Source organism: Mchenga conophoros, linkage group LG2 (genome assembly GCF_057382185.1).
Source record: "Mchenga conophoros isolate Kocher_MC1m ecotype Shallow Benthic linkage group LG2, M_conophoros_male_GT1.1, whole genome shotgun sequence".
In the NCBI taxonomy this organism is placed as follows: Eukaryota; Metazoa; Chordata; class Actinopteri; order Cichliformes; family Cichlidae; genus Mchenga; species Mchenga conophoros.
In genome coordinates, this window is record NC_140527.1 from 5,589,430 (window position 1) to 5,617,061 (window position 27,632).

At 38.4% G+C, this 27,632-nt stretch overlaps 3 protein-coding genes across 11 annotated transcripts in view; 1 reads left to right on the plus strand and 2 right to left on the minus strand.

The window, feature by feature from the left end:
• Window positions 1–285: 285 nt before the first annotated feature.
• Window positions 286–11,712, plus strand: ctso (cathepsin O). 2 transcript variants are annotated; one of them, XR_014893588.1, is made up of 9 exons: window positions 286–612; window positions 2,663–2,768; window positions 2,939–3,063; window positions 5,585–5,752; window positions 6,894–7,015; window positions 10,274–10,437; window positions 11,169–11,208; window positions 11,292–11,384; window positions 11,513–11,557. XR_014893588.1 is itself a non-coding variant. In XM_085284195.1 (8 exons), the coding sequence occupies exons 1-8, from the start codon at window positions 379–381 to the stop codon at window positions 11,545–11,547; spliced, it is 1,047 nt and encodes a 348-aa protein (XP_085140321.1). In that variant the 5' UTR covers window positions 334–378; the 3' UTR covers window positions 11,548–11,712. The 2 variants fall into 2 exon arrangements, 1 of the variants encoding a protein (XP_085140321.1); XM_085284195.1 differs by lacking the exon at window positions 11,169–11,208 and having other exon boundaries at window positions 334–612; window positions 11,513–11,712.
• Window positions 11,706–17,140, minus strand: tdo2a (tryptophan 2,3-dioxygenase a). The gene is made up of 12 exons (XM_085284181.1): window positions 16,989–17,140; window positions 16,740–16,845; window positions 16,562–16,652; window positions 16,076–16,146; window positions 15,477–15,604; window positions 15,195–15,381; window positions 14,751–14,858; window positions 14,519–14,630; window positions 14,270–14,327; window positions 13,661–13,740; window positions 13,285–13,375; window positions 11,706–12,992 (listed from the first exon to the last, which is right to left on the minus strand). The coding sequence occupies exons 1-12, from the start codon at window positions 17,021–17,023 to the stop codon at window positions 12,839–12,841; spliced, it is 1,221 nt and encodes a 406-aa protein (XP_085140307.1). The 5' UTR covers window positions 17,024–17,140; the 3' UTR covers window positions 11,706–12,838.
• A 4,732-nt stretch (window positions 17,141–21,872) lies between these two features.
• Window positions 21,873–27,632, minus strand: part of LOC146581590 (teneurin-3) — a 133,494-nt gene continuing 127,734 nt past the window's right edge. For all 8 annotated transcript variants that reach the window (XM_085284238.1, XM_085284268.1, XM_085284258.1 and 5 more), the window contains 3 exons: window positions 25,443–27,054; window positions 24,583–24,713; window positions 21,873–24,003 (listed from right to left, as the gene is read on the minus strand). In XM_085284238.1, the coding sequence (XP_085140364.1) occupies window positions 23,251–24,003; window positions 24,583–24,713; window positions 25,443–27,054 (2,496 nt within the window). In that variant the 3' untranslated portion in view covers window positions 21,873–23,250. The remainder of the gene's footprint in view (window positions 24,004–24,582; window positions 24,714–25,442; window positions 27,055–27,632) is intronic.

Genomic DNA, 27,632 nt, shown 5'->3' on the forward strand with positions numbered 1-27,632 from the left:
GTTGAACTAAATATAGGGGCTTAAATTCTGGTTTAGTTTGGCTGAACATGTGTTTAATTGTCTTGCAGTCAGTTGAATAAACGATCATTTGAATCTATATAAAACTGATGTGAATAATTAAACTTCATTTCAGCACACACACACACACACACACACACACACACACACACACACACACACACACACACACACACCTAAAATACTTTATGTGCGTTTTAAATAGTTTACATTTTTTGCATGCAAATTTTTTTATCAACCAGCGCTCGTCGTAGTAAACTTTCTTTCGTTTCCAAGGGAACGCCTCTTGATTACAACGCATGCGCGACAAATCTTCACCCTTTTCCGCGAACATCAAAACGCTTGTGCTTCCCCGTGTGGATGTTTTCTCAGCTGACATTTGTTCGTCAAATGAGGGCTTGTCAGGTGTTCATACCCGCTGTGGTCGCTCTCGGATTAATTGTCTCTCCTGTGTTTTGCCAAAATGTGAACTCAAGTGAAATTGGGACTCAGTTAAACGGCTCTGCCGCTGATTTCGGGGCATACAAAAAGCAGTTTCACCGCACGTATGAAGTAAGCAGCGAGGAATTTAGTCGCCGTCATCTCAGTTTTCAGGTATGTAAAGTGAGGGAGGCGTAGAAGAATTCTCAAGTGCCACACTTAGCAAGTGTGAAGTGCTCAGACAGAAAACTGAAAACAAACTGGGGGAGTACTTCTTGTTAGACCACGCCCACTCACGTAGAAGAAGGAAATACCGAAAATAATTTTGGAAATTTTGGTGGATGTTACATTAAATATAGATATAAATATAAAAAGCATACAAATACTGGCATAAACTGAGATTAAGTGAAAATTGTACTACAACATTGGAACAATAGTTAACACTGGTGTTCCGAGTAACATGAGGGAGGTGAACATAAAGTTGCAGCTTAATAGCTGAAGTCGTATGAAATAAAAGCAGCTGTGCGATCAAGAACATTTAATTTAGTCTTTCACTCTTACCTGCTTCCTTATTTCCCAACTGGTCGCCACAGTTTTATACTGTGTATATTGATATAAGATAAGATAAGAGATAAGATAGAACTTTATTAATCCCTCGGGTGGGTTCCTCTGGGAAATTCGACTTCCAAAAAAAGCACAGCAACGACCGAAGTTACAGTTATAGAATTGTTATATACACACACACACACACACACACATATATATAAATACAGAGACAAATATAAATAAAATATACAAAGGGGATAAATAGAATAAATAGGAATAAAAAATAAAAATACAAGTGAATTGCACATTTCAAGTATTGAGTCTATTGCACTGTTGACTATTTACAAAAAGTATTGCACAAGGTATTGTACAGTGAGGTGCAGAGGCACTACAGCTTAGTTGTTCCCCCCTCCTTTGTCCTCCTGTTTCCCCTCCCTCTCCCCTCCAGAGAGGAGTTAAACAGTTTGATGGCGTGTGGGACAAAGGAGTTTTTAAGTCTGTTAGTTCTTGTCTTGGGGAGAAGCAACCTGTCACTGAACAGACTCTTCTGATTGTTTATGGCCGTGTGCAGAGGATGCCCAGCATTGTCCATAATGTCCAGCAGTTTCTTTAATGTCCTTTTCTCTGCCACTGTCACCAGAGTGTCCAGCTTCATGCCGACCACAGAGCTAGCCCTCCTGATCAGTTTCTCCAGCCTGGATGAGTCCTTCTTTGCTGTGCTGCTCCCCCAGCACACCACAGCATAGAAAAGTACTCCAGCAACCACTGACTGGTAAAACATCCTCAGGAGCTTCCTGCAGATGTTAAAAGACCTCAGCCTCCTGAGGAAGTACAGTCGGCTTTGGGCTTTTTTATACAGGTGCTCTGTGTTGCATGACCAGTCCAGTTTATTGTCCACCCACAGCCCGAGGTACTTGTACTTGTTGACCACCTCCACCTCCTCCCCCTCTATCTGAACCGGCAGTGGACCTTCTCTGGACCTCCCGAAGTCCACAACCAGTTCCTTAGTCTTTGAGGTGTTGAGTTGCAGGTGGTTTGTGTGACTCCATGCGACAAAGTTCCTCACCAGACTTCTGTACTCCTCTTCCTGATCATCCCAGATACACCCCATGATGGCCGTGTCATCTGCAAACTTCTGAATATGGCATAATTCAGAGTTGTAGCAGAAGTCAGAGGTGTACAGGGTGAAGAGAAGAGGGGACAGCACAGTTCCCTGTGGTGCTCCTGTGCTGCTGACCACTGTGTCAGACGTGATGTCCTTCAGCCTGACGTACTGTGGTCTGTCGGTGAGGTAGTCAGAGATCCAAGCCACCAGGCAGGGGTCCACCTCCATCCTGTTCAGTTTTTCCTGAAGCATACAGGGCCGGATGGTATTAATGGATGGTATCTTTTATAAGCTGCTTAATATGTTTTAACATCTGTCAGCATAACATGCTTAGAGTTTTTTTTGGCTTTTATATTAACAATTGTGTGTTTTCTTAGTCAGAGTTGGATAAGAAAAGTTTTGAGAGGTTTCAAATACATAAATGTAGATTATTTTAATTTCCCTTTCTATCAAAAGTATTGAATATCTACATGAACAACTTATTTTAAAGACCATAGTTTACTGTTATGTTTTTCTTTCCTTTCCCCCCCTCTCATTTAATATCATTGTACCGTTTCATTTGTGTAATTGCAGAGAGCTACAATACGGCACACCTATCTGAACTCATTTTCCACAGAAACACAGTCTGCCAAGTATGGTATCAACCAATTCTCTGACCTTTCACAGGAGGAATTCAGAGGTAGGTTGATATTTTGACATAGAGGTATGTTTAGTGAATCCTTTGGACATTTTATTAATTTATATTTCTGTCCTGCCTTTTGTTAAACTAGGCTGAGTCTGCAGAATCATAGTTTACACTTGTGTTTGTATAAAAAAAGAATGACTTTGAACTGTATCTTTTATCCACAGATCTGTACCTGGGAGCAGTCTATGAGAGAGCTCCTCTCTTCTCTGGACTGAGTGTAAAGGAGCTCCCAGACAAATTTGACTGGAGGGACAAGGCAGCCGTGGCACCAGTCCAGGACCAGCAAGCAGTAAGTTTTACACATGATACTGTAGGTATACTGTACATGTGGGAGGTTAGCTGGAGATGCTTTAGATGCAGAGACATAATTGGACATATAAAGTCATGCCTTTTCATTATTTATGAATAAAGCAATCAATCAACAAACAGGTACAGAATACCAAATACTACACAGGCTTTGATAATGAATGCAAGTCTTCACCAGTAACACAGTCAAAATTATGATGTAGACACTTGTCAGGTGATTCTTTGCTTTTCACTTTTAAGTAGGTGAAAATTTATGATGCCCTGTGCAAGAGACTTCAGTGCTTCAGTTTTAAGGGTGAATATACATTTAACACTTTTTAAACATTTTTTATTGTAATTTATTATTTTTCTCCCCACCAAAGTGAAAAAAGATGTGAAAATTGTAAAATAAAAGCAATTTTAAGTGGTTTTAGTTGATCATAAGCACCTTGAGGCAACTGTTGTTGTGATTTGATGCTATATAAATAAAATCGAATTGAATTGAATTTAAAAGCATCTAATTGAAAATAACACAGAGAAGACAAAACGCATCAAATGTTGACATGAGAATGTGTGGCTGGTATTGTAAGTGTAAGAATAACATTTCTTAACAGAAAAAGAATGTAGGGATTTCATCATATACATCTATGTGAGGGACAACTGAGATTTTGTACTGAAGATCATTGCATGGGCTCAGAGAGGACTCTGAAAATCGTTGTCACTGAACCCAGTGTATCCCTTCATCAACAGATTCAAGTTAAAAATTATTTTTCATCTATAGAGAAAGCGTATGTAAACAAGACCCAGAAACTCTTTTGCCTTCTCTCGGCACCAAACTCTTTCCCGTGTTCTGGACAATCAAAACTTGAAACTCTTTTTAGTAATCTCGAATGCCTAATCATCCAAGCTGAAATGTGGTAGCTTTGAAATATAGAATATTTAAGAATTTATGCAGACATTTTTTTTCATTAAAAAAAAAGTCTAACATTCTTGTTGTCACATGTCTCAAAGTGAGAATTAAGGTGAGTGGAAAGAGACTTTTTTTCCCAGATGAGTACATTGGGAACGCTCTTCAAATATGAAGCATTTAATATGAAGTACCAGAGAGGAAAAGGCATATTTGACTCAAAGGCGACCTCGGTAATGGTAGTGGAAGAGCAAAGGAGCAATGACAAGCTAAACCTCTGGAGCTGTTGCTCAGGGAGCAGAATGGACCTGGGGGTACAGAAGGGAGAGGGTTAGTGAGACGGAGTTGTTGCTTGTCCCTGCTGAAGATACACTTTTTGCTCTTTTTGTCCTTTATCTCTTTACTCAGTCAGTTTGCCATAGGGGATGATGATATTGCTGTAAAACTGTTGTCCTAAGGGAGAGACATAACCGGTTCAGCTGAACGCCATCATGATCATATATTTTACTTTGCTCTATTCAGGTAAAGTTTCGCACTCCAGGGAGATGCACTAAATGACCACTCTCACCTACCACTCTCCTCTGCTGCGGTTTTACCGGTCAGATTTTTTTTTTCTCTAGCTCTGCCTGTGGACCTGCTGAGTTTTTATAGTACATAGATGGTGAGACAGAATATAAACTGCTGTAGGATGCACACAGACCCGATATATCAAACCACTCACATCTTGTTAATGCTTCTTGATCCATTTTTTTTTTTACCTTTCTTGATTCCATGTTTGTGTCTTGAGAACATTTGATCACTTTAAAAGCAGATAGCCCTAATATTGTGTATACTCAGCACATACTTATGTTGAGACCAGGCAATATTGACTGATTTTGCTTTCAGCATTGATTTTAAGCCGTGAAACCATATTGAGCAGCAAAAATTGGATTTTAACAGAGAGCTCAGTTTTTCATTACATCTATGGGAATACATTTATGCCAAGTAAGTGAACTGAGCATGCAATATTAGGATGCCGTTTGGAGAATAATATTTGCTTGTGCAAATATTAAGCAAAAAAACAAAACACACAGAAGAATCCCTCACATGATGAACTAGTGTATGTACCAGCAAAAAAAGCAATACTGGTTTCAGGAAAGCATTTTTTAATCTATATCAGATATAAAATATGAGAAATTATTTTGCAGTCTGAATACAATAAATAAGCCATAGACATAAAACCTTAAATTAAGACCTTTAACTGAAGCAGATATTCACATTTTTCTGAAGCGTGTGCATACCTGTGGTTTTTCTGTCAGCAGATGGCAGCAGAAAACAATCGGTCACAGTCACATTATCACGTACCGCGAAGAGCATTTAGAAACTGAAGATACTTGATTAAACCGTCTAAAATCTTGTGTCAGTCTTATAACACTGGCAGAGGGCTTTTTAGATGATTATTATAGTAGGATTATATAGACAGATATGCATAGGTAGTTCATTTCCAGAAATAAATAAGAAATAGCTCCTTAGGATGGTACAGTGTGAATAGATTCTAGGTCAGGAGCTGGATCTAAATAATGCTTGCGAGATTTTTTCTTTTCTCTTTTGTCTCATTTCTGTAATTTTACCTTCACAGTGTGGGAGCTGTTGGGCTTTTAGTGTGGTTGGTGCCATACAGTCTGTCCATGCCATAGGAGGCTCACAGCTGGAGCAGCTCAGTGTGCAGCAGGTTGTTGACTGCTCCTACCAAAACGCAGGCTGTAATGGAGGCTCCACAACTCGGGCTCTGAACTGGTTAAAACAGGTATGCTGATAGTCACACAACGTTAACAGATTTTTAGGTCTTATAAAAGATGCTTCCAGAATCTTAGCTTATAATACCTGAAATGACCAAGGTTGCAATTAACATTTCTGTATCACTAAGGCAACAGGAGAAATTGAAAATATGGTACTGTCTAAAAGTCCGAGGCCACCTCTCATTTTTCTGTTCTTTGCTTCCAAGGTGCCAAACTTTCTAATATTTTGTAAGTGTCTTGAACAGTAATTCAACAATACTTTGTTCCTGTTTCCTGTTTAGTTGAATATATGAAAAATGCCAATGATAAGTTTTACAGGCATACAATATATTTTTGCACCAAGGTGATTTATAAAGAAAATTTAGCCAAAAACCAAAAAAGTGAGTAAACTGGACATATGGAGTACAAAAGAAGAAATGACAGTCCTTAAAAAATCTATCTACAGCAAATGAACATTATCTGAAAGTCATGTCCTTAAAAAATGGGTAAAAATCGAGCAAAAAGCTGACAGAGGACCTGAGAGATGCACCTGCACTTCAGATGATCCTTCTGCTGTTCACTGAAGCCTCATGGGAAATGTTCTCAGTGGATAGGTGGCTGTCAAGAAGCCATTTTTAAGAAAGGAAGAGAGTGAGATGGTGAGAAAAGACTGAAGTATGTCAGCTTAAACAAGAACTGGACTGAAAATCTGTGGCAACAGGTGGAGTGATGAATTCAGATGTGACATATTTGGTTTGGAGGAAGTGAGGAGAGGTACCACAGTGATTAGTAAAACATGGTGGAGGCTCTGTCGTGGTTTGGGGCTGCATTTCAGCCACTGGTGTTGGGGATCTTGTCAAAACACTATCAGTCAATGGGCTGGCCTCCAGAGAGCCTCTGTCAAGGGGTCACCTTGACAGAGCATATATATACTATATTCCCATATATCTTTGCATGTTTCAGTAAATTGCTGCACCTGCTTCCCAATTTTCCTAGCAAAATTTAAGGAAATGAGTGGGTGGCTTAAAACCTTTGCACATCACTGTAGAATCACACGATTTAAAACTTTAGCATCTATAAAATCTGTGTAACATTGTTTAGACATACACATTAAGAAAAATGAAATAAAACAGAAATGCTGTGTACTAATGTTCATTATTTGCTTTGCAGACCAGAATGAAGTTGGTGAGTCAGTCTGAGTATCCCTATAAGGCCAAAACAGATATCTGCCATTTTTTCTCCCAGTCACATGGCGGTGTTGCCGTAAAGAACTTTACAACACATGACTTCAGGTGAGACTTTATTTTTTTATCAAGTTTTCTACAAGGAATAAAATATTAACTTCATAAATTTAAGGAGAATAACATGAAACTTTAATGTGGGTTTCATAAAGTACCAAGGACGGAGAAATGGGCGTGGGATTGGTTCTGTGCAATCACAGTGTTTACTCTGTCAACACAGACATCGATAACTCACTAGCACAGAGGTTCTTAACTCCGGGTCAGTTCTTTTGGCCCAAAGGTGAATCTGATTGTTTTTACTTAAAATTGAACAGAACAGGGACTTTGCTTCGTGCATATGTAATGCCTTCTGTTGTTATTGTTATTTTGCCTTCTCAGTATAATACTTTCTGTTAAAGATATTCTATTATCATAGTACTCAGATGCAATGAAATATCACTCAGACACTTTGAGCAGTTTTAAACGTGCACGGGTGAGAGACTCAGGGAGAGACTCACACACCTCCTTGGTGCAGTCTGGCTTTATTTATACACATCATGAAGCATACAAAAAAGAAAATGTCATCCTTATCTTGTCAAGAAAACAGGTGTGGTTTATCAAAAAACTTCGTGTTCTCTACAAGGTTGTTTCTTACTCGTGGGTGGCGGTTTCCTGCTAGTGTGAAGGCAAAGACTGATAATGTGAAGGCAAGCAGTTTCCGTTATAAAGTAGGGAGCCAGCAATTAAAATATGCAGCTGGTTGAGTACAGAACAGAAATATAAACACTCTTAGCTGATTATTATATGAATAATAAAACCTTTAAAAGCAAAAATACTCTGACACTTTCATAGCTAGGCTCTGAACCCACTGTTAGAGCAGATTTAACTGAGCATCCAAGTAACCTAAGATGATGTTTATTGTTTATTATTATTTATTTATGTGCAATCTTTTAAACAATAGTATACATTTTAATTGTTTAATTGTTGAAACTGTTGTTTTCGTGATGTTTTTCTGCCAAACATGAATGAATTTGTTAAAAACATGGAGGGCTGCCATGTTTCTTCTAATATTTTTATTACAGTGTCAGTATGCAACCATGACCTTGAATGGTACAAACCTCATTTATCATAGACTCCATATACTGGAAAAGAGTCTTGGTAGTGATAATTTACTGTGCTAAAACACAGCAAATTATCACAACCACGACTAGTAAGAAACAGGAGTACTGTCTGCCTGGCAATAATTCTGCAAGTAGTAGCAACTCTCTTGGTGCAAAGTAAAAGAACTACAAATCACTTGTCAGGGAAATGGGGGGACAAGTGAGCTGAGATCTGCAGTACCATCAACTGGCCTTCAATACCATGGAGGCAGAGTGCCTCATCAACCTGTGCTTTGTAGGATACAGCCATGGGAAGCTGGAGAAAGGAGAGTTAAACTTGAGAATAGATTTGTACTGCTGCTGCAGGACCCTGGATCTCTGTGAGATGGCCTAGATAACCTCTTATCTTCACACAGCAGTTTAAGGACTTAAAGTAGTAATGGAAGTAAAAGACTACAGGGAGAAATAGCAACTAGACCTCAGACTCTGAATGTGGTTGATTTTGCTTCTTTAACTCAAGAGCGATTCAAAAATATACTGCTTTTCTAAACTCAGTAATCGGGTTGGACACCCAGCTATGAAAAATGTACACATGGACCAAATCCATTTTGGAAACAAATAAAACAATCAGCATTTTTGTAATGGGATTTTACCAACATGTTGTTCATTCTACTTTAATATGGAGGCATTTATCAGAGAAGTTCATAAACTCAACTGATTATTTCAACTACATGCACACTCCATGAAGTGCTTTAAAAAACAAACAACAACAAACATCTTTTTTACATTCATCTTTTTTAGTGGAGTTGAAATTTGTGTTAACGAGTCAAAAGTAAAACAGTCAGCCACCCCAGCTGCGACCTGACAAAAGTTAAATACATGATGAATGCCATAGCCAGGAGATTCTCACTCTGTATACTGACTACCAAGGTTTGGAATTCACAAAGGTTTGCAGAAACTCAGTGATACTTCGTTTCTATATCATAAATATTTCTTGTTTTCACCAAAGCCTGTCAGACAGCCTCGGGCCTCTCAGTCGCTGCTGCCAGAATTGTAACAAGAGGTTAGAATTTAAGGTGATATTCTTAAATCGGACACTTTCAAGTTCTGTTGCTGGTTTATAAATCACTTAGAATCAAACTAGGTTAGGCTGCCTTCTGCTAGTGTGCTGCATACAGATGGAAACAACTTCCTTCCTGATGATATATCATGCACGCCAATCTAGCCACTTTCAGATTTAACCCAAAAACTCACTTGTTCTCCCTTGTTTGTGATGGATTGGTTTCTGTGTTTTATAGTTGTTGTTTTCAGGTCAGCTTCTAATGGCATAACTGCAATGTAGATTTATTCATAGCGGACTGTTATGTTCATATTTTATTTTCTTTGGATGCATTTTATTTCCTTTTGCATACTTACCTGTCATTCCGTGCTCTTATATTTATAGTTTATTGTGGCTCACTGTTTTTGAATGACAGTTTTGATGCTTCCCTTTGTCCGTGTAAAGCAGTTTAACTTCCCTCTGTTTGAAGTGTGCCATGTAAATAAAGCCACTTTGCCTTCCTAAACAGAACTTGAAAGTGAAGCGCTGATATTGAGATTTATTGCATATCAACACAATGTTACTTAAATTCCTCATGTTCTCTCATCCACAATTCACTGATCCAGTCTAAACATTTTCCTTAGACCTGTTTGACACAAACAGGTCTAAGGAAAACACTTCTGAGGGGTCTCAACGTTAGGTCACGGAGTTTATCAAGCTGCTGGAATTGGATGTTTCTGCAGGGTGGAGACTTGGGGAGGTCACAGAGACGGCTAATCTCATGGTTAAACCAGATTTTTACTGCTGCAAAACACCATAAAGTTTTAACACAACCTCACCATAAACCCAAATGACTTTATTCTGACTTTCTTCGGTACAGATTTGGCACAAACAGGGGCTTCGAGCACCATATGTAGTAAGGCTGGCAGAGTACAGCGTGACATAACCCCAGCGGGAATCATCTTGTGGAAGGACAGAGAGTGTAACTGAAGAGGCCAGTTTTTGAGCAACAAACTGACGGGAGAAAATGCACCACATTTAGTAAAAATCAAACAAAACTGATGTACTGATAATTGAAGTTGATTAGTTAAATATTCTTGTACAACATTTAACTGCCTGACTTTACATTAGAGTAGTAACGTAATTATAAGAACACGTTGTGCTGTGTTTTTTTTTTTTTTTTTTCCCCAGTGGTCAAGAGAAGGCAATGATGGGTCAGCTAGTACAATATGGCCCTTTGGTTGCTATTGTGGATGCTGTAAGCTGGCAAGATTACCTGGGAGGCATCATCCAATACCACTGCTCCAGCCAATGGTCCACCCATGCTATTCTGATTGTCGGCTATGACACTACCGGTAAATACTACCACATGTCACATTTAAGTGAGACAAAGTATTTTGAATAGTTTAAAAAATATGACTTTATAATTTATTTGAGCTAACACAATTTTCGATTTTTAGAGGTTTGTAATCCACTGTGAAAGTAGTTTAAACCTGCATTTGATCAGAGTTTTTAGCTTATTTCGAATCCTTAAAAATACATTTTTTCTTTCAAGAGAAATATGAGCCAGCAGGAGGAAAAAGTTTTACATGTCAGATCTGAAGACTAAATAAAATTAAAATGTTTTAATTTCTCAAGGTCCTAAGAACCAAAGTTCCTTATTTCATCTCAACTCTTTTACAACTCCTGCTTGTCTAGTTGCAAGTAATTTACGAGATTAAAGCAGAGTATGAGTTTTCTTTTTAAAATTGCCTTATTTACAGTGTATCATTAAGTATTTTGCTATTTCACCTTGTACCCTAATGCCCTGTTCTCTTAGCATACAGTGATCAAAGGTTAGCTGAAATTGTAATCATTAACAATTTGTGTACTCATGTTGACGTGATGTACCAGATGTTCTGTTTAGTTCGATGTTTATCTACTTCTTTTGGGATCCAGAAAGTGGACACTTATGAATATTAGAGGCTAAACACTAGTTTGGTTACAGCTGTGTGGTAGCAGCTATCTCATACTTTATTTATGGGCATAGTTTAGACAAAAATACTTTACATTAACATCAATTATTTCAAACACTTCTGTTTTCTAGGTATTACGCAAGCATTGGAGTGATTATGCAACAGTCTAATGTGGGTGCAGCACACATACTAAACACAAGTAGATCTTCTTTACCTAGTAAATAATTCAGTCTTAAATGCATGTTGTCTTTCAGGGGACATTCCGTACTGGATTGTGCAGAACTCCTGGGGAACAAGATGGGGAAATGAGGGCTATGTTTATATAAAAATAGGTGGTAACGTTTGTGGTGAGTTTGACCTTTGATCTTGACATTTTATGTTTATATGATCTTTCAGCTTAAGATGGGTGCACTGAAGTGTCCAGAATCTCCTTGGGGAATAACAGTATTTCTCTATTTTCTTTTTCTTTTTGCAGGCATTGCAGATTCAGTGGCAGCTGTTTTTCTTTGACGTACGTGTGTGTGTGTGTGTGTGTGTGTGTGTGTGTGTGTGTGTACCAGTGCCAAAATTCAAATCATTCATCTGTTTGCTTTCGAGTACCACTTTAAAATAAAATAAAATACTTTTATAAAATACTTTATTAATAAAGTACCAAATAAAATACTTCATACTGTTGGCAAGTGTTGAATTTTAATAGAACAATAAAACACATCACTGCAAAAATACAATAACATGAATTGTTCCATCATATAAAACACATCTTATTAAATACATACAGATATATGTCATAGGTTATGAGTCATACATTTGGCTATAAAGATATTTCATTAATGAGTGCATAAATACATGACAAAATTAATTTAAAACTTTACAAAAACAACAACAACATTATGTACAATTTTATGGTTCATATTTATTCTGTGCAAATGGTTTTGTTTTAGACGTTGATGTGTTTGGTTCATTGGTTCATCATTTGCTGTACACCTTTATGCACTCAAGACACATCTGAGTAGTCTGAAATGGCTCCCTCCTTGACACCATCACTGTGCTGAGATGAAAGATGATCCATTTTTGTAAAAACTCATCATCGCCACCAGCGTTGTCCTTGCACTCACAGTTTGATCACTGCTCTCACTGATCTGTTTGCTTTCAGGTCAATCTCAGCCAATTTACATAAATTTATTGAGGAAACATCTGAGCACCTCTTATCAAGGAGCCATCTGCAGTACTTTGTGGCTCACTGTCAAGATTAAAGTAAAATAGTCTTAATTTGGCTGTTTAAATATTTGATTTATTATCTGTCAGACATTGCATCATAAGCCTGCAGCATAATTTATCTTGATTTTCTCTTGTTTGCTAAGCATTAATATGTACAAACGTAGTTACTTTGTTACGTTTACTGTTTTTGTGCATTTATGTGTGATGTAAGGACATCACGCCTTCAAATCAACCCGTCTGCGTTATTCTTCACTCCAACATCCAGTTCACCTAATGTCAAATTAAAATACCACATGACCTCGAATTTCATCTCACCTAGATTTGAAATCCTTCTTAATAATATATAGTGTTTGATAAAACTGGCCATATGTTGAATTGCCTCCATTCATGAAAACACATACACTTCATATTTCAGTGTATGAGTTCTTTAAAGGTACACTGACAAGATGCCATGCATTGTTTCTCATGAACATCAACAAAATGTATTTCTTTGACCTGATTTTCACCTCTCATTGAACTAAATAATCCGCTGCTGGGAGATCTGTTTAAGTGAAAAAGCCTGGACAGACGAGTGAGATGCACTCTAATCCGAGTCGTCACTGCTGCAGTAGGAGCTGTCGCAGCACTCAGCCGTGTACAAAAAAGTGTGAATGTTGGGATTCAGCTTGGGTACCCAGTGGCGAGGCACCAGGAATGTTGCCAGGTTGAAAAGGTCCACAAAAACTTTGTATCGGTCACTAATTAAAAAGATCAAATATAGAATGATTTATTTAGTATGTGCTGAATTTCGTCTTCTGAGAAGCAAAAAATAAACTGCGGTTCACATTTTATTTTACTCTTGTGTTGTTTCTTTGAACTTTAAATATATTGTCACTGTGCATTACAGAAGGAGCTGCTACATGACAAGTTAATTAAGATAAGCAGAGTAGCACTGTGCTGTCTTTATCTAAATTAACTCTGAAGTGTTTCGGATACTTGCTGTGTGAAAATAAATGTCTAATCATAACATTATTTTACATCATACAATACCTGACAGTTGATCTAAGATAGTGGTAGCCAGACGACCCCCCTGTGCCAGCTTTGCTGCCAATCATCCGGTGAACCATGCACACATGATTGTCTACAAAAAAGTAGGGGAGAAAACATCCAGGAATAGCCATTGTTATTTTGTCCATTGGCGATAGGTTGTATTGATCAGCGGGCATGGAGGATGTTATAAGGTTCTTCTGCCTCTTGGGTTCAAATCTAACTTTAAAGTTTAGTAACTTTGTAGGCTTCTTTGTTAGTCCAGTTCTGCCCTTGGGCAAAAACAACACACTGTAGAAAACAAATATACTTTCCTTTCCCCTCAAACTTTCTTACTCTGTTTACACGTAGCAAGCAATGGTGATGCCTCGGTACTTACATCTCCATTTCGTCATGAGGGTGTCGATATCCATGAGGGATGTGAGCAGCTGGAAGGGAACCTGGAACCTTGGCTCCTCCCTTAAAGGTAAAAAAAAGAAGAAGATTTTATGTTTCACAGATTATAATGTAAAAAACAACAACTATTTTCTCTACATATCAGCTATAACATGAGCACAACTATCACCTGTTCACTACCACCAGTAAGTTACCGTATTAAATTTTGCATCTGTTATCACCTTCCACTAACTTCAGTTACCTCTGTTGACTTTTGCATAGACTCAGTAAATCTCAAGTGACAATGTGTCCTTACCGCAACCATTTGAAAGAAAAAAAAAGCTGGTTACCACACCTTTTAATAAAGCTTACATTTTCAGGCAGGTTTCACAAAGGGGCCTGTGATATGGAAAATTTATGTGGGAAGAACAAATGAGTACCCTTGCCTCAGGGACTAGCACTGAGGCGTTCTTGTGCAAGACTTTCCACTGAAGCTGTTTGCAGCCTCCAGGTGTTAACAACTTAAAACTATGAATAGGAAGCAAATATAACATACAGTGTCACCACTAGACCATTAAAGGTGAGGAAACCTTCTAAAACAAACTAGACATACCTGTAGAAGTATATCATCAGAGCACCTTGCAGAGCCTTGTAAGAGAGTCTCCTCTCACCTTGTTAACGAAAGGGAAATTTTTTATTTTCAAGGTAACAAGAAATGTTGGTGTTTACATCCTTTTGTAAACTAGAGTTTCAATTTTAAAGTCCACACCTTGCACAAGATAAGCTTCACTTTGTGTTAAATAGAGGCTGTAAATAAACATGATAAAGCCTCGGTGATTATGGCATCTGATTAAACACTTACCCTTGCTGACAAGGTGATCGTGGCGCTTTTCGTCAAACAGAGATGTGAAAAGCTCCCTCTGTCTGACCATCTCTGCCATCAGTTCCTCTTTCTCTTCAGAATCAGGCATTTTCTTTAAAAGAAAATATGGGAGGAAAAAAACAGCCGTCTCTGTCAGTCATCGGTGTACTCCAGGGACAGCAAAAAAAGAAAAAGAAAAAAGTTTGTTCTGAAAGCTGGAGCCATCTCTTACCTCAATTTTCTCCTTCTCCTGATTTAACCCATCAAGTATATTGATTTCCAGCCTTTGCCAGAAATTGAAGCCATCCACCTCCAATCCAGGAGTTCTCTCCAGCCACTCCTGAAAGAACAGCCCAGGGTTTATACTCACATGTATGCTCTAGCACAGGGGTGAGCAATTAATTTCGCCAAAGGGTCACATGAGAAATTGGGACTGTCGTAGAGGGCTACACCATGGAGCTTATAGAGAGACAAAATTAATATTGAGCAGAAATGGGTTCAGTTTATTGGTTTGGCCCTTTACAAAAGTCCCAGTTTGTCATGTGGCACCTTGGCAAAATTAATTGCCCACCAGTCCTCCAACAGGACAAAGAACAACAAATTCATGTGTTTTCATTACTTACTAACTAAATCAAAAATGGTAGCCCTTCCACATGTATGTGGCTGTAAAACATACCTCAACTAACTTTAAAAGTGTTGGTTCCTGCTCAGTGGAGAGCAGCATCTCACTGTCATGACCTCTAAAGTTGTCCCTGTAATGGCGTCTGTTGTATGGAACCCTCAGGTTGTCTGGAACTCCAATTTTGTTCTCCAAGAGCCGAAACTGGAGGCTTTGGAAGCCAGAGGCCGGAGACAGGTATTCCCTGTATACACAAATAAGCATGCATGTACACAGTTAAGCCAGAGTGCAACGTTGTGGAGGAGTGCATGTTATATTGCTTTTTGGAGAGGAGTTTACCTAAAGTCAAAAAAGTCCAAGGCTGTCATTGTTTCCAAAACTGCAAACTGGTCAACCAACAGTCTGAAGATCATCACAACCCTGTGGATGCGAGTGTTGACTTTGAGCATGTTACGTTCGTCTCGGACCTTCAGAGGAAGAGCAAATGTTAGGGGAATTATTGCTGATCATATTTAAGCTTGCAGGTCAGGAAACAGTCTAATTAAATAACTAGTTCTTTTTGTATTTCCAACAATATTTTTTACAAGTATAACATATAATGTATATTTCTACCTAAGCAAGATATTAAATTACAACTGCTGTTCTGCTATTAGTCTGTAAATACCTGATCACAAACTTTAGTATGACTAGTGAATGTAATTTTTTAAACAGAGGCACTGAGTGATTGTGACGGTGTTCTCCACTGATGGTTTTCTTTAAAATGCATTTTAAATCCTTCATCTTATTGACTTCATTTTTCTTATTAGCACTCAATCTTTAACATTTGCAGTGTGCATCTAAAAGTAGTAGCAGCAGTGCAAGATACATTTCATTTTTCTCTGTTTTAATTATGAATTTACAATTGCTTAACCTTCTGTTACCACAGAAATATAACTTACATGACCGCTGATGAAGATCTCTCGCACAGAGTCCAGTTCAAACAAAATCTGTTTGAACCAAAGTTCATAGGCTAAAATAATAATAAAAAAAAAGATCTTTAAGCGTCATAAATATATATAAGTATTTTATTTTGAGGTAAGGACAAAGGTCAGTAAGCAGTCAAGGCTTTTACATTTTTCTATTCACTGGTGGAGAAAGAGAGAAATGAAGGAAAAAAAGGTTGAACTATTTCTATTAGTGTGCAGCGGCTTCTCACACTAAGTGGATGCAACCAAAAACCTCCATATCCTTCACTATAGGGGTGAAAGAGTCTCCCTTTAATTTAAAATTGATTTTCATTTTTCACCTGTCTCTAACTGTCTGTAAACAAGGTGAATGATTTACAATCAAATCAACATTTAAGTAAAGTTCATGACTGGATTCAATTTTGCTTTCTTGAGAAAATGAGAAAAAAATAATTTCAAACAAAATGAAGCTCAACTTACCTTGATGGGTGACAATGAAGAGGTGCTCATCATGGATCTTATCGGCTTTTAGTTCACTTTGCAGAACCTGAGCTGTGAGTATTTTGTCGAGCTGAGGGTTGGAAAGAGAGAAATCAATTGATATAAAAACTTTGATTGAACAACAAATGCAAATTTCAGTACAAATATAGATTTGTACCTGCAGGTAGTCTCCATAGATAATTCCTCCTCTACTGGCCTTGTTGACCCCTGCCTGGGAGTCATCCTCATCTTCTTCAGTTTTGGGAGGTTTATTTTTGAATAACCTGGAGTACAAAGAGAACACCTCTGGTTACTTGTTTTCCCATCAACAAGATTAGAAATGTAGGTAACATTTTTCTATTTAATGTATGTGAAAAAAGGGGATAAAAATCCAAGAGTGTAAGTGTGATTAAAAATATGAACGCACAAATGCTTCTTCTCAAAGTACGGACATCCACTCATGACTTATTCAAATCGGTGGCAGCAAAGATGTATCCTTGTTCATTGACTAATATTTACTAAAAGAGTTTTCAACACAATCCGAGTTTTTAAAGACTTATCTTGTCCAATCAGTCACAAGTATACAGTTACCATCCGGCCCGCCTCTATTTTTCCCTTGGAGCTGCTGTTTATCTTTACTCAGGACTGACGTCTGGACTTTGTTTGACCTGCTAAAAGAAGGGTCACGCAGACCAAAAATAGTAAAATATGGGCATATTATTTTTCTGCATTTACGAAGCTATCAGGAATATCAAATGACCTCCACATTATAAGGTTTTGAATTAGCAATGCATTGCTTGAGGGTTTTGATTTAGACGTGGCTGTCTTAGTCACTGGGCTTCAGTGTTTACACTCAGGGATACTCTGTTTATACTCTATGAAAAAACTGAACTTATAAAGATAAGATAGACAACACCTGTCCTTGCTGCGAAGACAAATATGGGCTTCATCTGTTTTTGCTTCTGAAATGTTACGGGGACTCTGTAGATGCAGCCCAAAGAAGGAAGAGAAATACTGCTTTTAGTATTTGGTGGTTTTAGCTGTAACAGGTTTAGCCACTGATTAAAAACACAGGAGTGATTTTGCTTTAATTTAAAAATGGAAATCTCATTTCAACAAGGTCCTTAAAACAATTTCTCTATCTTAGAAATATTAAAGTTACAGTTCCCCCCCAGCTTTTAGCACTGGTTCATACAGTTCATTTTTATTGGATTATTTGAACCCAGCAAAAAAAAAGAAAAACAGGTAGTTCAGAAGTTGCTTTACCCAACTGCTTAAAACACTCTCACAATCTCATTGCTGCATCACAGACAGAGAATGTAAAGTGTATATATATAGTCTCCGTTGTATTTTTTTTTTTTTTGCATCATAAGATTGTTTTTTCTTGTTGTGAAATAATTTGTTTACTATGGTGTTATAGCAAGTGTTTTTATATTAGATTTTTCAGGACCTTCTGTATTAGTGTGGAAGTCACGAGAAATCCCTGATGACCGTTTGTATGTCATTGAACTCAGCTGTAAATATTTGCAGTTTGGTTAATATTCTATTTATGTTGGTGGAGATTGGAAATGCGTGGTTTTAAAGTTACTGAGTGCACATGATGTTTCCTTATAGTACTCCTTTAAGTACTTTTCTAAGTATTTCTTCTTATAAATGAGGTTCAGCAATATACATACCTTGAAGAGACGGAGTGTTTTTGTCCACTGCTTGTTGGAAGCTGAAAATGTCATTCATGTCACACTGTAATAGCTGCCATGCACATGGGAAATATTTGTTGTTCTCACAATCCACATGGTCTGTGTAAAAATGGTTCTGTTGCTCCCCACTACCCGAGCCACATCACAACACACACACAGTGCTTTTGAACAACAGTGAACTCCGTTTCATCCGCGTGAAACTAAGAATCCACAGTCCACTCTCTCTAAATCGTCCCTGAGATCATTAGCTCTCTCTGTTTTGTTTTTTTTCCAACACTCTTACCAAGTAGTCCCATCAGCGTGCGCAACAGTTCTCAGAAGATCAGAGGAATGATAACAAGCAGCTATTTCTGAATTGGGACATGGTACAAGCCTAGCATTATAAGGCTTCACGCTGAGCAAGAAGAGCAGCAAGAACCCCAAAAATCCTTTGTTCTTGTTCTCATTTAGTTGGGATGAATGGGATGCTGGTGGAGAAACGGCTACAGTGGATGAGATGTTTGTGAAGACACGAGACCTATTACGGTACATTTGCAAGTCTCACAAATACGACATGTATTATGACATGCCTTACTGAGTCAGACTGAGACTGAGTTACTAATTAAAAAAGGCAGGGATAAATCATTTTCTTGTTCTCACTGCCATGTGAAATGAAAGTTAACCATCTCTATCCACCCCCTCTCTTCTCCCTGTCCTTTAACAGGTATAAAGTCCTGGAATAAATCAATGTCATCTTTGTCTTCAGCTCGGCCTTCATATATAAATCACTGGACTCTTTATCCTCACAGTTAAACACAATCAGTGCATTTATAATTTAAATGTAGCAACAAATGTATTACAAAATGTAGCAAACAGATTAAGTAATAACTGTTCTTTTTGCTGTAGGCATCCTCTAAGTGGGAACTCCAGCAACACTTGAGGGAAGATGAACAACTTTAATAATAGACCAACGCGTTTCGGCTTGTGGCCTTCATCAGGGTCCCTGATGAAGGCCACAAGCCGAAACGCGAATTCTTTTATCCTTTCCATGCACCTTGGAAGCAGGTGAAGTTGTGCCAGTAAATTCTTTTTGCTGCGGCATCCTCTAAGTGGCAAACATCATAAAGAAAATATTTATATACTCTAATATTTTACCTTCTGTTTCTGTTGTTAGTTCAAACATTTTCCTTTAGAAAAATTGCACCTGTTTGATCCTTTTTTAAGTCGCTACTATTTAAGTTTAGTCAAATTTCCTGCATTTGGAAATCCTGCCAAAAATACTTTTACACATCAATCTGATTTTATCTCTACAGGTCCTGTTGATTTTTCATCAAACGGAAGCTCGACGAGTTGTCAGCTCAAAGTGAGTAAAAACAATAATGAGACTGCATTTGCTTGTGTGCTTGTTTGTTGGCAGAAGGGAAAAAACAGATCTTTTATGAGTCACGGACTACATGTTTAAATTTAACTTCCCCCTGGACATTTAAGAATTAAAATGTGCGTTGTCTCCGTCTGTTGATTATTAATGTGCTCATAATTATCTAATAAGCTCGGTTGATGAACATGATTGCACATATTTAACATCGCATCGACGTTCGCTGCTTTGTTACTGTAAATTCACCTTCGCTTTAAATTACTGCAGCTGTCTTTAGTCTCAGCTTTTTGTCAGATGATTTTATATGAATCTGAGGAGAGGAGATTTTTGTCAAAGCTTGCTTCAATTCCCTACATCTCTAGACTTGAATCAGAATTTATACTTGCAGATATTTCTTCAGTACTGTAACAGCTATTTTGATATAAAGTCCCCGAGCCACTTGAAAGTCAAAATCAACCACCTAAATAAATCAAGCCCGTTGACGTCAAACTGAAGTGTCATATGATCTTTGGTTTCATCTTCAGGTATCCAAGAGGGGGACATGTAGAGAGTGAAATCATTTCATGTTTGATGGTGTGATCTCATACCGCTACCTCCATCTGAAAAAAAGAATTATGAAACATGCTTGATTTTTTTCCTCTGTTGCTCTGATGTGGTTATTGCACAATGCTTTTGGTTCTTTGATGTTCTTGCAAAGTTCTGCCATCTCTTTTATGTAAGCCTTTGAAGTAGAGCTAGTTGCACTGCATAGTGATATGCTGCACTGTTGCTCTGGCAGTGTGGTCACAGTGTGATACTGCAGCAGTACTGGCGTTCATTTTAATATTACTAGTTTAACTATTCCATTTGATGTCTCTTTAAATTAACCTGGGAGTCTTTTCCCTCCCAACATCTGGCTTAGTAATCACTAGAATTTCACCAAATTATTTGAAGTTGGATCTCAAAGAAACAATATTTCTGACCCTTATGAAGGAACAGTAGTAATTGCTGTTATAACAAGTGTGCTGCGATAAAGCAGGTCAGCCGGATGACTTTCTGAACTATGTGCTTTGTACCACTAGGGAGCATCAGAGGGCTTTTAAGAGAATGAAAGATTTGAATACTTCATATTTGGCATAGTCAAGTTTGCATTAGAATTCCGCTTTTTTTTTCCAGCAGGGGTTTGAAATGCTTTGTATGGATATATCAAAACAAATGGGGATTCGTATAAGTTCACTATAATTTCAACGTGAAGAACAACAGACGATGGCTCACAGGGGAACTTTAATAAAACATTTCATTAAAAGTTGGCAGTGAATGGGTGTGATATACCCAAAGGGATTCTGATGAAAACTTTGAAGGCATGTATTTCAGATTTTGTGCTGAGAAACATTAAAAGAGATGCACCTTTGTTGGGCTGTGTGTCATAAAATATTTTAAATGGAGAAACAAAACCCCCAACAACATATAAAGAAACTGGGGGAAGCAGAGAAGCTGAGAGGAGGACAAAAACAACAGTGTAAAACAACTTTTGAGCAAAGAATATTCGGCTCCCATTTGGTTTGAAATGCTGTTTGAAGTTTACCACGAAAAAGAAATCACTTTCATATGAAAGGGTTATTTTCAGACTTATACATTCCAACATCCAAACTCTTCTGCGCTTTGATGAAAAACACCGGAAAAGGTGATCACAGCCTAAATGTAATTTTGAGAAAATAAGCTTTTTATGTTCACACGCAAATTTATCCTTTGTGATAATGACGCTGACTGACTAGACTTTTAGTCAACTGTCTATACTTCAGCTTAATTAAACTTAAAATTTCTTCATCAATTTACATACTTCAGAATGCCTTCGAGCAGCTGACTTCAAAGTAATGCTTCATTTGTCTTCTAGGGCTTTGTAGCTCAGAAGATTTATTTTAAATCATTAATCTAATTTGAGAATTTGATGGGGTTTTGGCACTGCTTTTATTTTATTTTGGAATACTAGTGCTTTATATATGTTGCCATTTGGGAATGCTTCTGAAGATCAATCAAAATCAGCATCCGATTAGTAGTAGTCTGATTATGTGTTGCAGTTTCATTTTCACCTATATCTGCACAGTGATTCTTGTAGATTCACATGTTTTTTGACATTTTTAACAATTAGAACTAAAACACTGTCGGACAAAAAAAGTCAATAACAAACTCGCCTTGATAAAGCTTGGCCCTAACACTGCTAATGAACACCCTTAATATCAAAAAAGTCTCACTTCAGAAATCTAAAAAACAACACACCCGAAAGAACCCCAATATCATTTTAATTAGTGCATTTAACATTCAAAAAAATGATACCTACCGAGAACATGGATGTGATCTATATTTGTATCCACTGTTGTTGTTTATGTGAGATGGGTTCATGAAATATTTGTGTTGATGAATTATTCATTGGACAGGAAAGCCAAGTCAAAAGGCATTATGCCCAATAAACATTAAATTTAGTGGAAGTAATAGTTGACTGCAAGTTATAGATACATCACCACTTCTAAATACTTGTCACCACATGCACAGGTTTCTGTTACTTACTTAAACAGAGCATTGTGAAGAAGCCCCAAATTAGCGATATTTGAAAGAATGACAAAAATAAATAAATAATTAAATAAATATATATCTATATATCTATATATATAGATATATAGATATATAATTTTTTCTGTGAATCAATGTCTCACATAAAACTAAAAGAACGAAAATAAAAATCAGCTGGACTTTATTTATGTATAAACACAACATAAATTACTGTTAAGATGACTAGTACAGACATTTATTCAGTTTCTTAAAAAAATGCCATAAAACTCTTGCATAATTTACAAAATGTGGTGTCCCTGTGCTATCCAAGACAAAGCTGTGCTTTGTCCCACCGGGCAAAGTTCTTCATACCTTTGCTGTCCTTTTGTTGTTGTTTTTTTTCTTTTTGTTGTTTTTTTTCTCACAATGAATATCAGGTACCGCATTTAAACACGTTTCTTTTTTTTCTGTTTAAAATTATCTCAACAAGAATAAGACATTTTGATGTTTACAGTGCTAAATCTGGTATACATAGTGGTTGTTTGGTGAGAATATTTCTATAATCAGAAGTCTCTGATTTCAAAACAGAACAAAACAAATACTCAAGGACACTGCTTGCTCTGGGACTGCACCCACGAGCCTGGTACTTCTAGAGAAGTGCAGATATGCATAATGTAAACATTTCCTCTGCTCTTACAATAATTTGTTGACCCAACTTTCCTTGATGAAAACAAAAAAAACCAAAAAACCCAAACACCTAAATTAGCTCACTGATTCCTTAAAGACACCACTATTCCTCTGTTTCAGAGTCCAGAAGGCTTGTGCTACAGAGGAACTGACCTGTAACTGCCATGTTAAGGCGTAGCGTAGTTGAACATTTACTCTGTAGTGTCCAGGTCACAATGCACAGCATTGTTTTTAACTACTTCTGTTTTTCTCCTCTTTTGTTTTTCTTTTTTCTTTGTTCCTTTTTTTTTCTATTTTTATACAAAAACACAATAACACTCAGGGCACTCACCAGCAACTATTAATTAAAGTTGCTTTTCATTTCTGTCGACTGGAGAGTCTCCACCAAAACAAAGTCTCTTTGGCAGAAAGTACACCTGGTATTGTTACCTCTTCCCAATTTCACTTTGCCGGAGAAAGTGGATGTTATTAGTGCTGTCTGCTAGTTCTGGGTACTGCTCGATGGAAAGCACATAGTACCCATCATATCCCAAAACTTTGCCACTACTCAGAAGCTGCCTCTTCTCCCCTTCTGTCCAGGGGCGAACCCCTTCCTCACCGTCCCTCACTCGCTGCTGCTCTTTGGCCCATGCGCCTGCCAGGGCACGCTGACGTGCAAGCTCGATAACTCGCGCTTTCTCCTCATCCACTGTGGATCCGTAGCGGATATGAAAAGCCAGAGCTCCAGCACGAATCTCCACATCAGCAAATCGCCGAGTTCGACTGTCCATGACTGTGGTGGACTGGGAAACAGTCACATTGACACCATTCTCAAGAGTCTTGTGTCCACTAGTGAGGTGTAACGCAGCAAGGTCAGCATCTGGAAGGCCTGGCTTGACAAAGTAGTGGGTGTCTCGCCCTTCTATGGTAAAGTGGAGGTCTTCTAGATAGAAAGCATTGTTGAGGATTGATGCAACCTTGATACAGTCCTCACTGGCCACGTTGAGTGTGTGAGTGTGGACACTGCCCTTGTAGATGGCAAACATAACAGCCCTTCCGATGGGAGACATTGCAGCTGAGAACCACAGCCAAGACTTTTCACCTCTCCGACCTCTATTGAGATGGACCTCTGGCAGCCGCTCGAATGACAAGAGAGAGTGTGCTTGTCTGGTTACTTCCTGCTGGACCCCAGAGATAGACTGTAGGAAAAGTGCAGTGAAACGTTAATGCCTGAACATGGCAGAACCTGACTCTCCAGACCATTTAGAACCAGCTACTGCTCTGCTTCAGAGAGTTTTTCATCCCCATCCAAGATAATGGTGTTTTCAAGCTGTGTTCTCAAGCCAAAAGTAGATAAATCCCCCATGACAATTTTACTGCAACACTTTTTTGTGTTAAGGCCTTAGACCAAAGGAGCCAAGCATCAAAAAGTAGTTTTAACAGTAGCGACACCAGAATATTATTTAGAAAATTAGACAGCTTTAAAATATGTTCAGCTCGTAACTAAACTCAGACAGCGCAAAGAAAACTTTTCCTTATTTTCTGTTTATTATTATGCAAATATGGCCCAATTAAAACAGATCTTCTATGAAAAGCAATGCAGTCCAATTAGGAAATGGCAGCTTCAAAATACAGAGGTAAAAGGAAAACAATGGGAGGGGAAAAAAACTAACACCTTTTTTGTAATCTGGTCATCTGTAGAAGCAAAGGTTTTGTCTCAGTCGCTCTTCAGTTTATTTTGGGTTCAGTTTTGTCTGAGAGACATTAATTTTACCCACCGGCAGATCATCCCACAGCTGACTCTTCCTCAGTTCATACGATGGCATGCTCAAGTCAAACTTTGGGACTGGAAAACCAGGAATGGTGTTGTGAAGATGGAAACCAAAAGTTACTAGCCAGGTGTTAACATCTGAAAAAAGGAAATGAATTGAGGTTAAAATCTAAAGTTCTAACTATAGTTAAAGATTTGAAAATGAACTAGCTGCAAGAGTATGGCTGGTATAGTTTAAATGTGCTGACACAGTGACAGTGCGTGTGTGTTTCATGATGCCAAAATGTGGTCCTGGGGAAAAATATTCTAGAGGATATTTGTAACTCCCTGTGAGACTTATCATCAGCTGCGCCTTGAGGCAACTGTTGTGATTTGGCACTGTATAAATAAAATTGAATTGAAAATCGAATTGAATTGAATCTGGTTAAGAAATGTGATATTTTCCACAATTAATATGGTGAGATAGCATATTGGTGTCATGGCTGCTGTGATTCCATCTCAGACTGATCTTTAGCGAGAGCGAATTTCTTGAGTACTCACTTTAGTACATGCTTAACGCTAATTTGATGCTTTTGAAAACTGCATATTGAATAAATTAATAGCTTATATGAATATACATGCAATATTCAGATGTTAATAAAGCTCAATTGGATCATCAGATCAATGACAATCATCACAGCTGTTTAGCAGATTATGGATTAGATTTAAAATTAACTGGCAATTCAATGTTTTCAGGAAAAGCTGCCAAGTATTTGCTTTTTCTTGCTGCTTCTTGATAAACAGAAAAAAATGCTTGGCAGAAAAATCAATCATGAAAATAATAGCAATTGTTGCAATAGCACGAGCAGCTTCAGGTGCACATCTTACCTGCAACGTATTCTTTAACTTCATGGACTTTGCTGATGGGGTTGTTATTTCTGAACATGTACAGATTAAAAGGGACTGGCTCTTTGCCAATTTTTTTCCAAGCAGAAACATCTGGAATGGTCCACCTTCCAGACATTATATCATAATCCTTCTCCCCAAAGTGCAACAGTTTAGTCAGAGGATCATAAAGGCCCCCGTGAAAGCCGAGCACAAGCTGGAAATCTGGGTTAGAGTCCAAGTAGACCTCACCATATGCTGTGTATAGAAGCTGTTTGACCAGGAGGCCGTTGCTTGTGAAGACAGCCAGAGGTGTGCCGGTGTTATCACAAGCAATATAGAACTCCTCTCCACTGCTGATCTCCATAGCAAACACGTGGCCTTGTAGGTCATAGTAGAGTGAGGTGATCTCTGAACTTGAGTGGTTGTATACGTGTGTTATTCGAGCCGGATAGCTCAGATCTGCATAAAAGTACTGCAGGTGCTGGCCCAGGCTGCTCTTTGTGGATACTCTTCGGCCAAGTCCATCATAACGATACTGAATTGTCCAGCCGCTGCTCTTGCTATAAACCCGTACCAAAAGGCCTTTAGAGTTGTACTCAAAGATTTCTGCTCCCCTCTGACGAAGAAAACCATCTTCATCCATTCTATACTGGATGTCCCCGAGCCGGGTGATGCGGTCTCGCAGGTCGTAACGCAGAGGTAAAAGTCTGGCACTGTTTCCTGCATTCAGCAGGTGCAGATTTCCATTAAGGTCATAAGTATAGCGCCACATCACTTTGTCGTTTAAGAATACAGTCTGGAGCTGGCCATCCACATCATACTCATAGCTGTACTTGGTGGTATTAGCAAAAGGACCAATCTTGATCTCTCGCTTGGTGACTCTGCCCACATCGTCATATTGGAAAGTAATCCAGTACATGAGTGACCGAAATATCTCATACTGGATTTCCTTGATGCGTCCATGTGCATCAAAGTGTTTGGTATATGTCATGACTGCAGTGGATATGATCTGATTTATATCATAGTAGATCACCCCAAACTTTCCAAACTGCTCAACCTTTCCTGAGATGTCATCAAACTGGTATAAGTCGATGGGAAGTGGCGTTTCGTTTATGACGCCTTGTACACTGGTGACACGCAGGCTGCTGTCATAAGTATAATCAAAGCGTGCATTGACCATGCCATCCTCACTGAAGCGGAAAATCTGCCGGTCGACCAGGGGACCCACTTGCCGGTAGCGAATAGAGCAGATGAAACCTTCATTTTGCAGGTTGACAGTCTTCAGCACACCTGCTGTTTCATCATAGGTGAAGCTGACCCTTGTGCTGTCATACAGGATCTCTGACAGTTTATTCTGCCTGCGGTACCTGTACAGGACTCTCCGGCCTGTGCCAAAGTGACCTATTCTCAGCAGGAGGCCATCTTCACTGTAGTCCACCGCTACTGAGGCATTGCTCTCTGGCGGGTGATAAAGGTTCCTGTAGTAACCCACTGAACGAATGGTCTGCATGGTGTAGCGGGCCACACTTGGCATGGTGACAGCAGATAGACGGTCGAGAGAGTCAAAATCGAATATATACTGTCGCTGGCTGTGAAGCAGGAGAACCATGGACTAAAAGGAAAAGAGAAAATAGGGAATATTTCCTTAAGTTGGATAATATTTCTGAAATGCAAGACATCCTGAGTGCAAGCAGGGTGTAGTAAGATATATGAAATATAGACTGAGTAGTATTACTGTTTTTAGTTGTACTGCCTATTGTCTAATTATTGAAAAAGGTAATAAAAATACTACATAGACCTCTGTGACAATCTTTATGTTTACAGTGTAAAATACATAAATGAATAAAAATCGACTCCTTAACTAGTTCCATGCTAATGACTCACTGTGCAAATAGAAGTAATATTTATTTTTAACTCATCTTAGCCAGGAAGTCTTATTTTAGCTAATTTACAGTAGATGCAGTTAGGAGTTTGGCCTGCCTTCCAAGCATTTACCACTTTTTTTCTGTTAAATTGTCAAGCCCAGTCATCCGTTGCTACACTGAGGTTTCCTGTGCTCCCTGAGCCTCCTGTGTTACTTGTGTCAGAGTGTTGACATGGCCGCTCCAGGTCACGCAACACAAGGATGCAGCCTGCGACTGCTAAGAAAAATCTCTGCATATGTTTGTAGCAGAGCGTCCCTCTGCAATT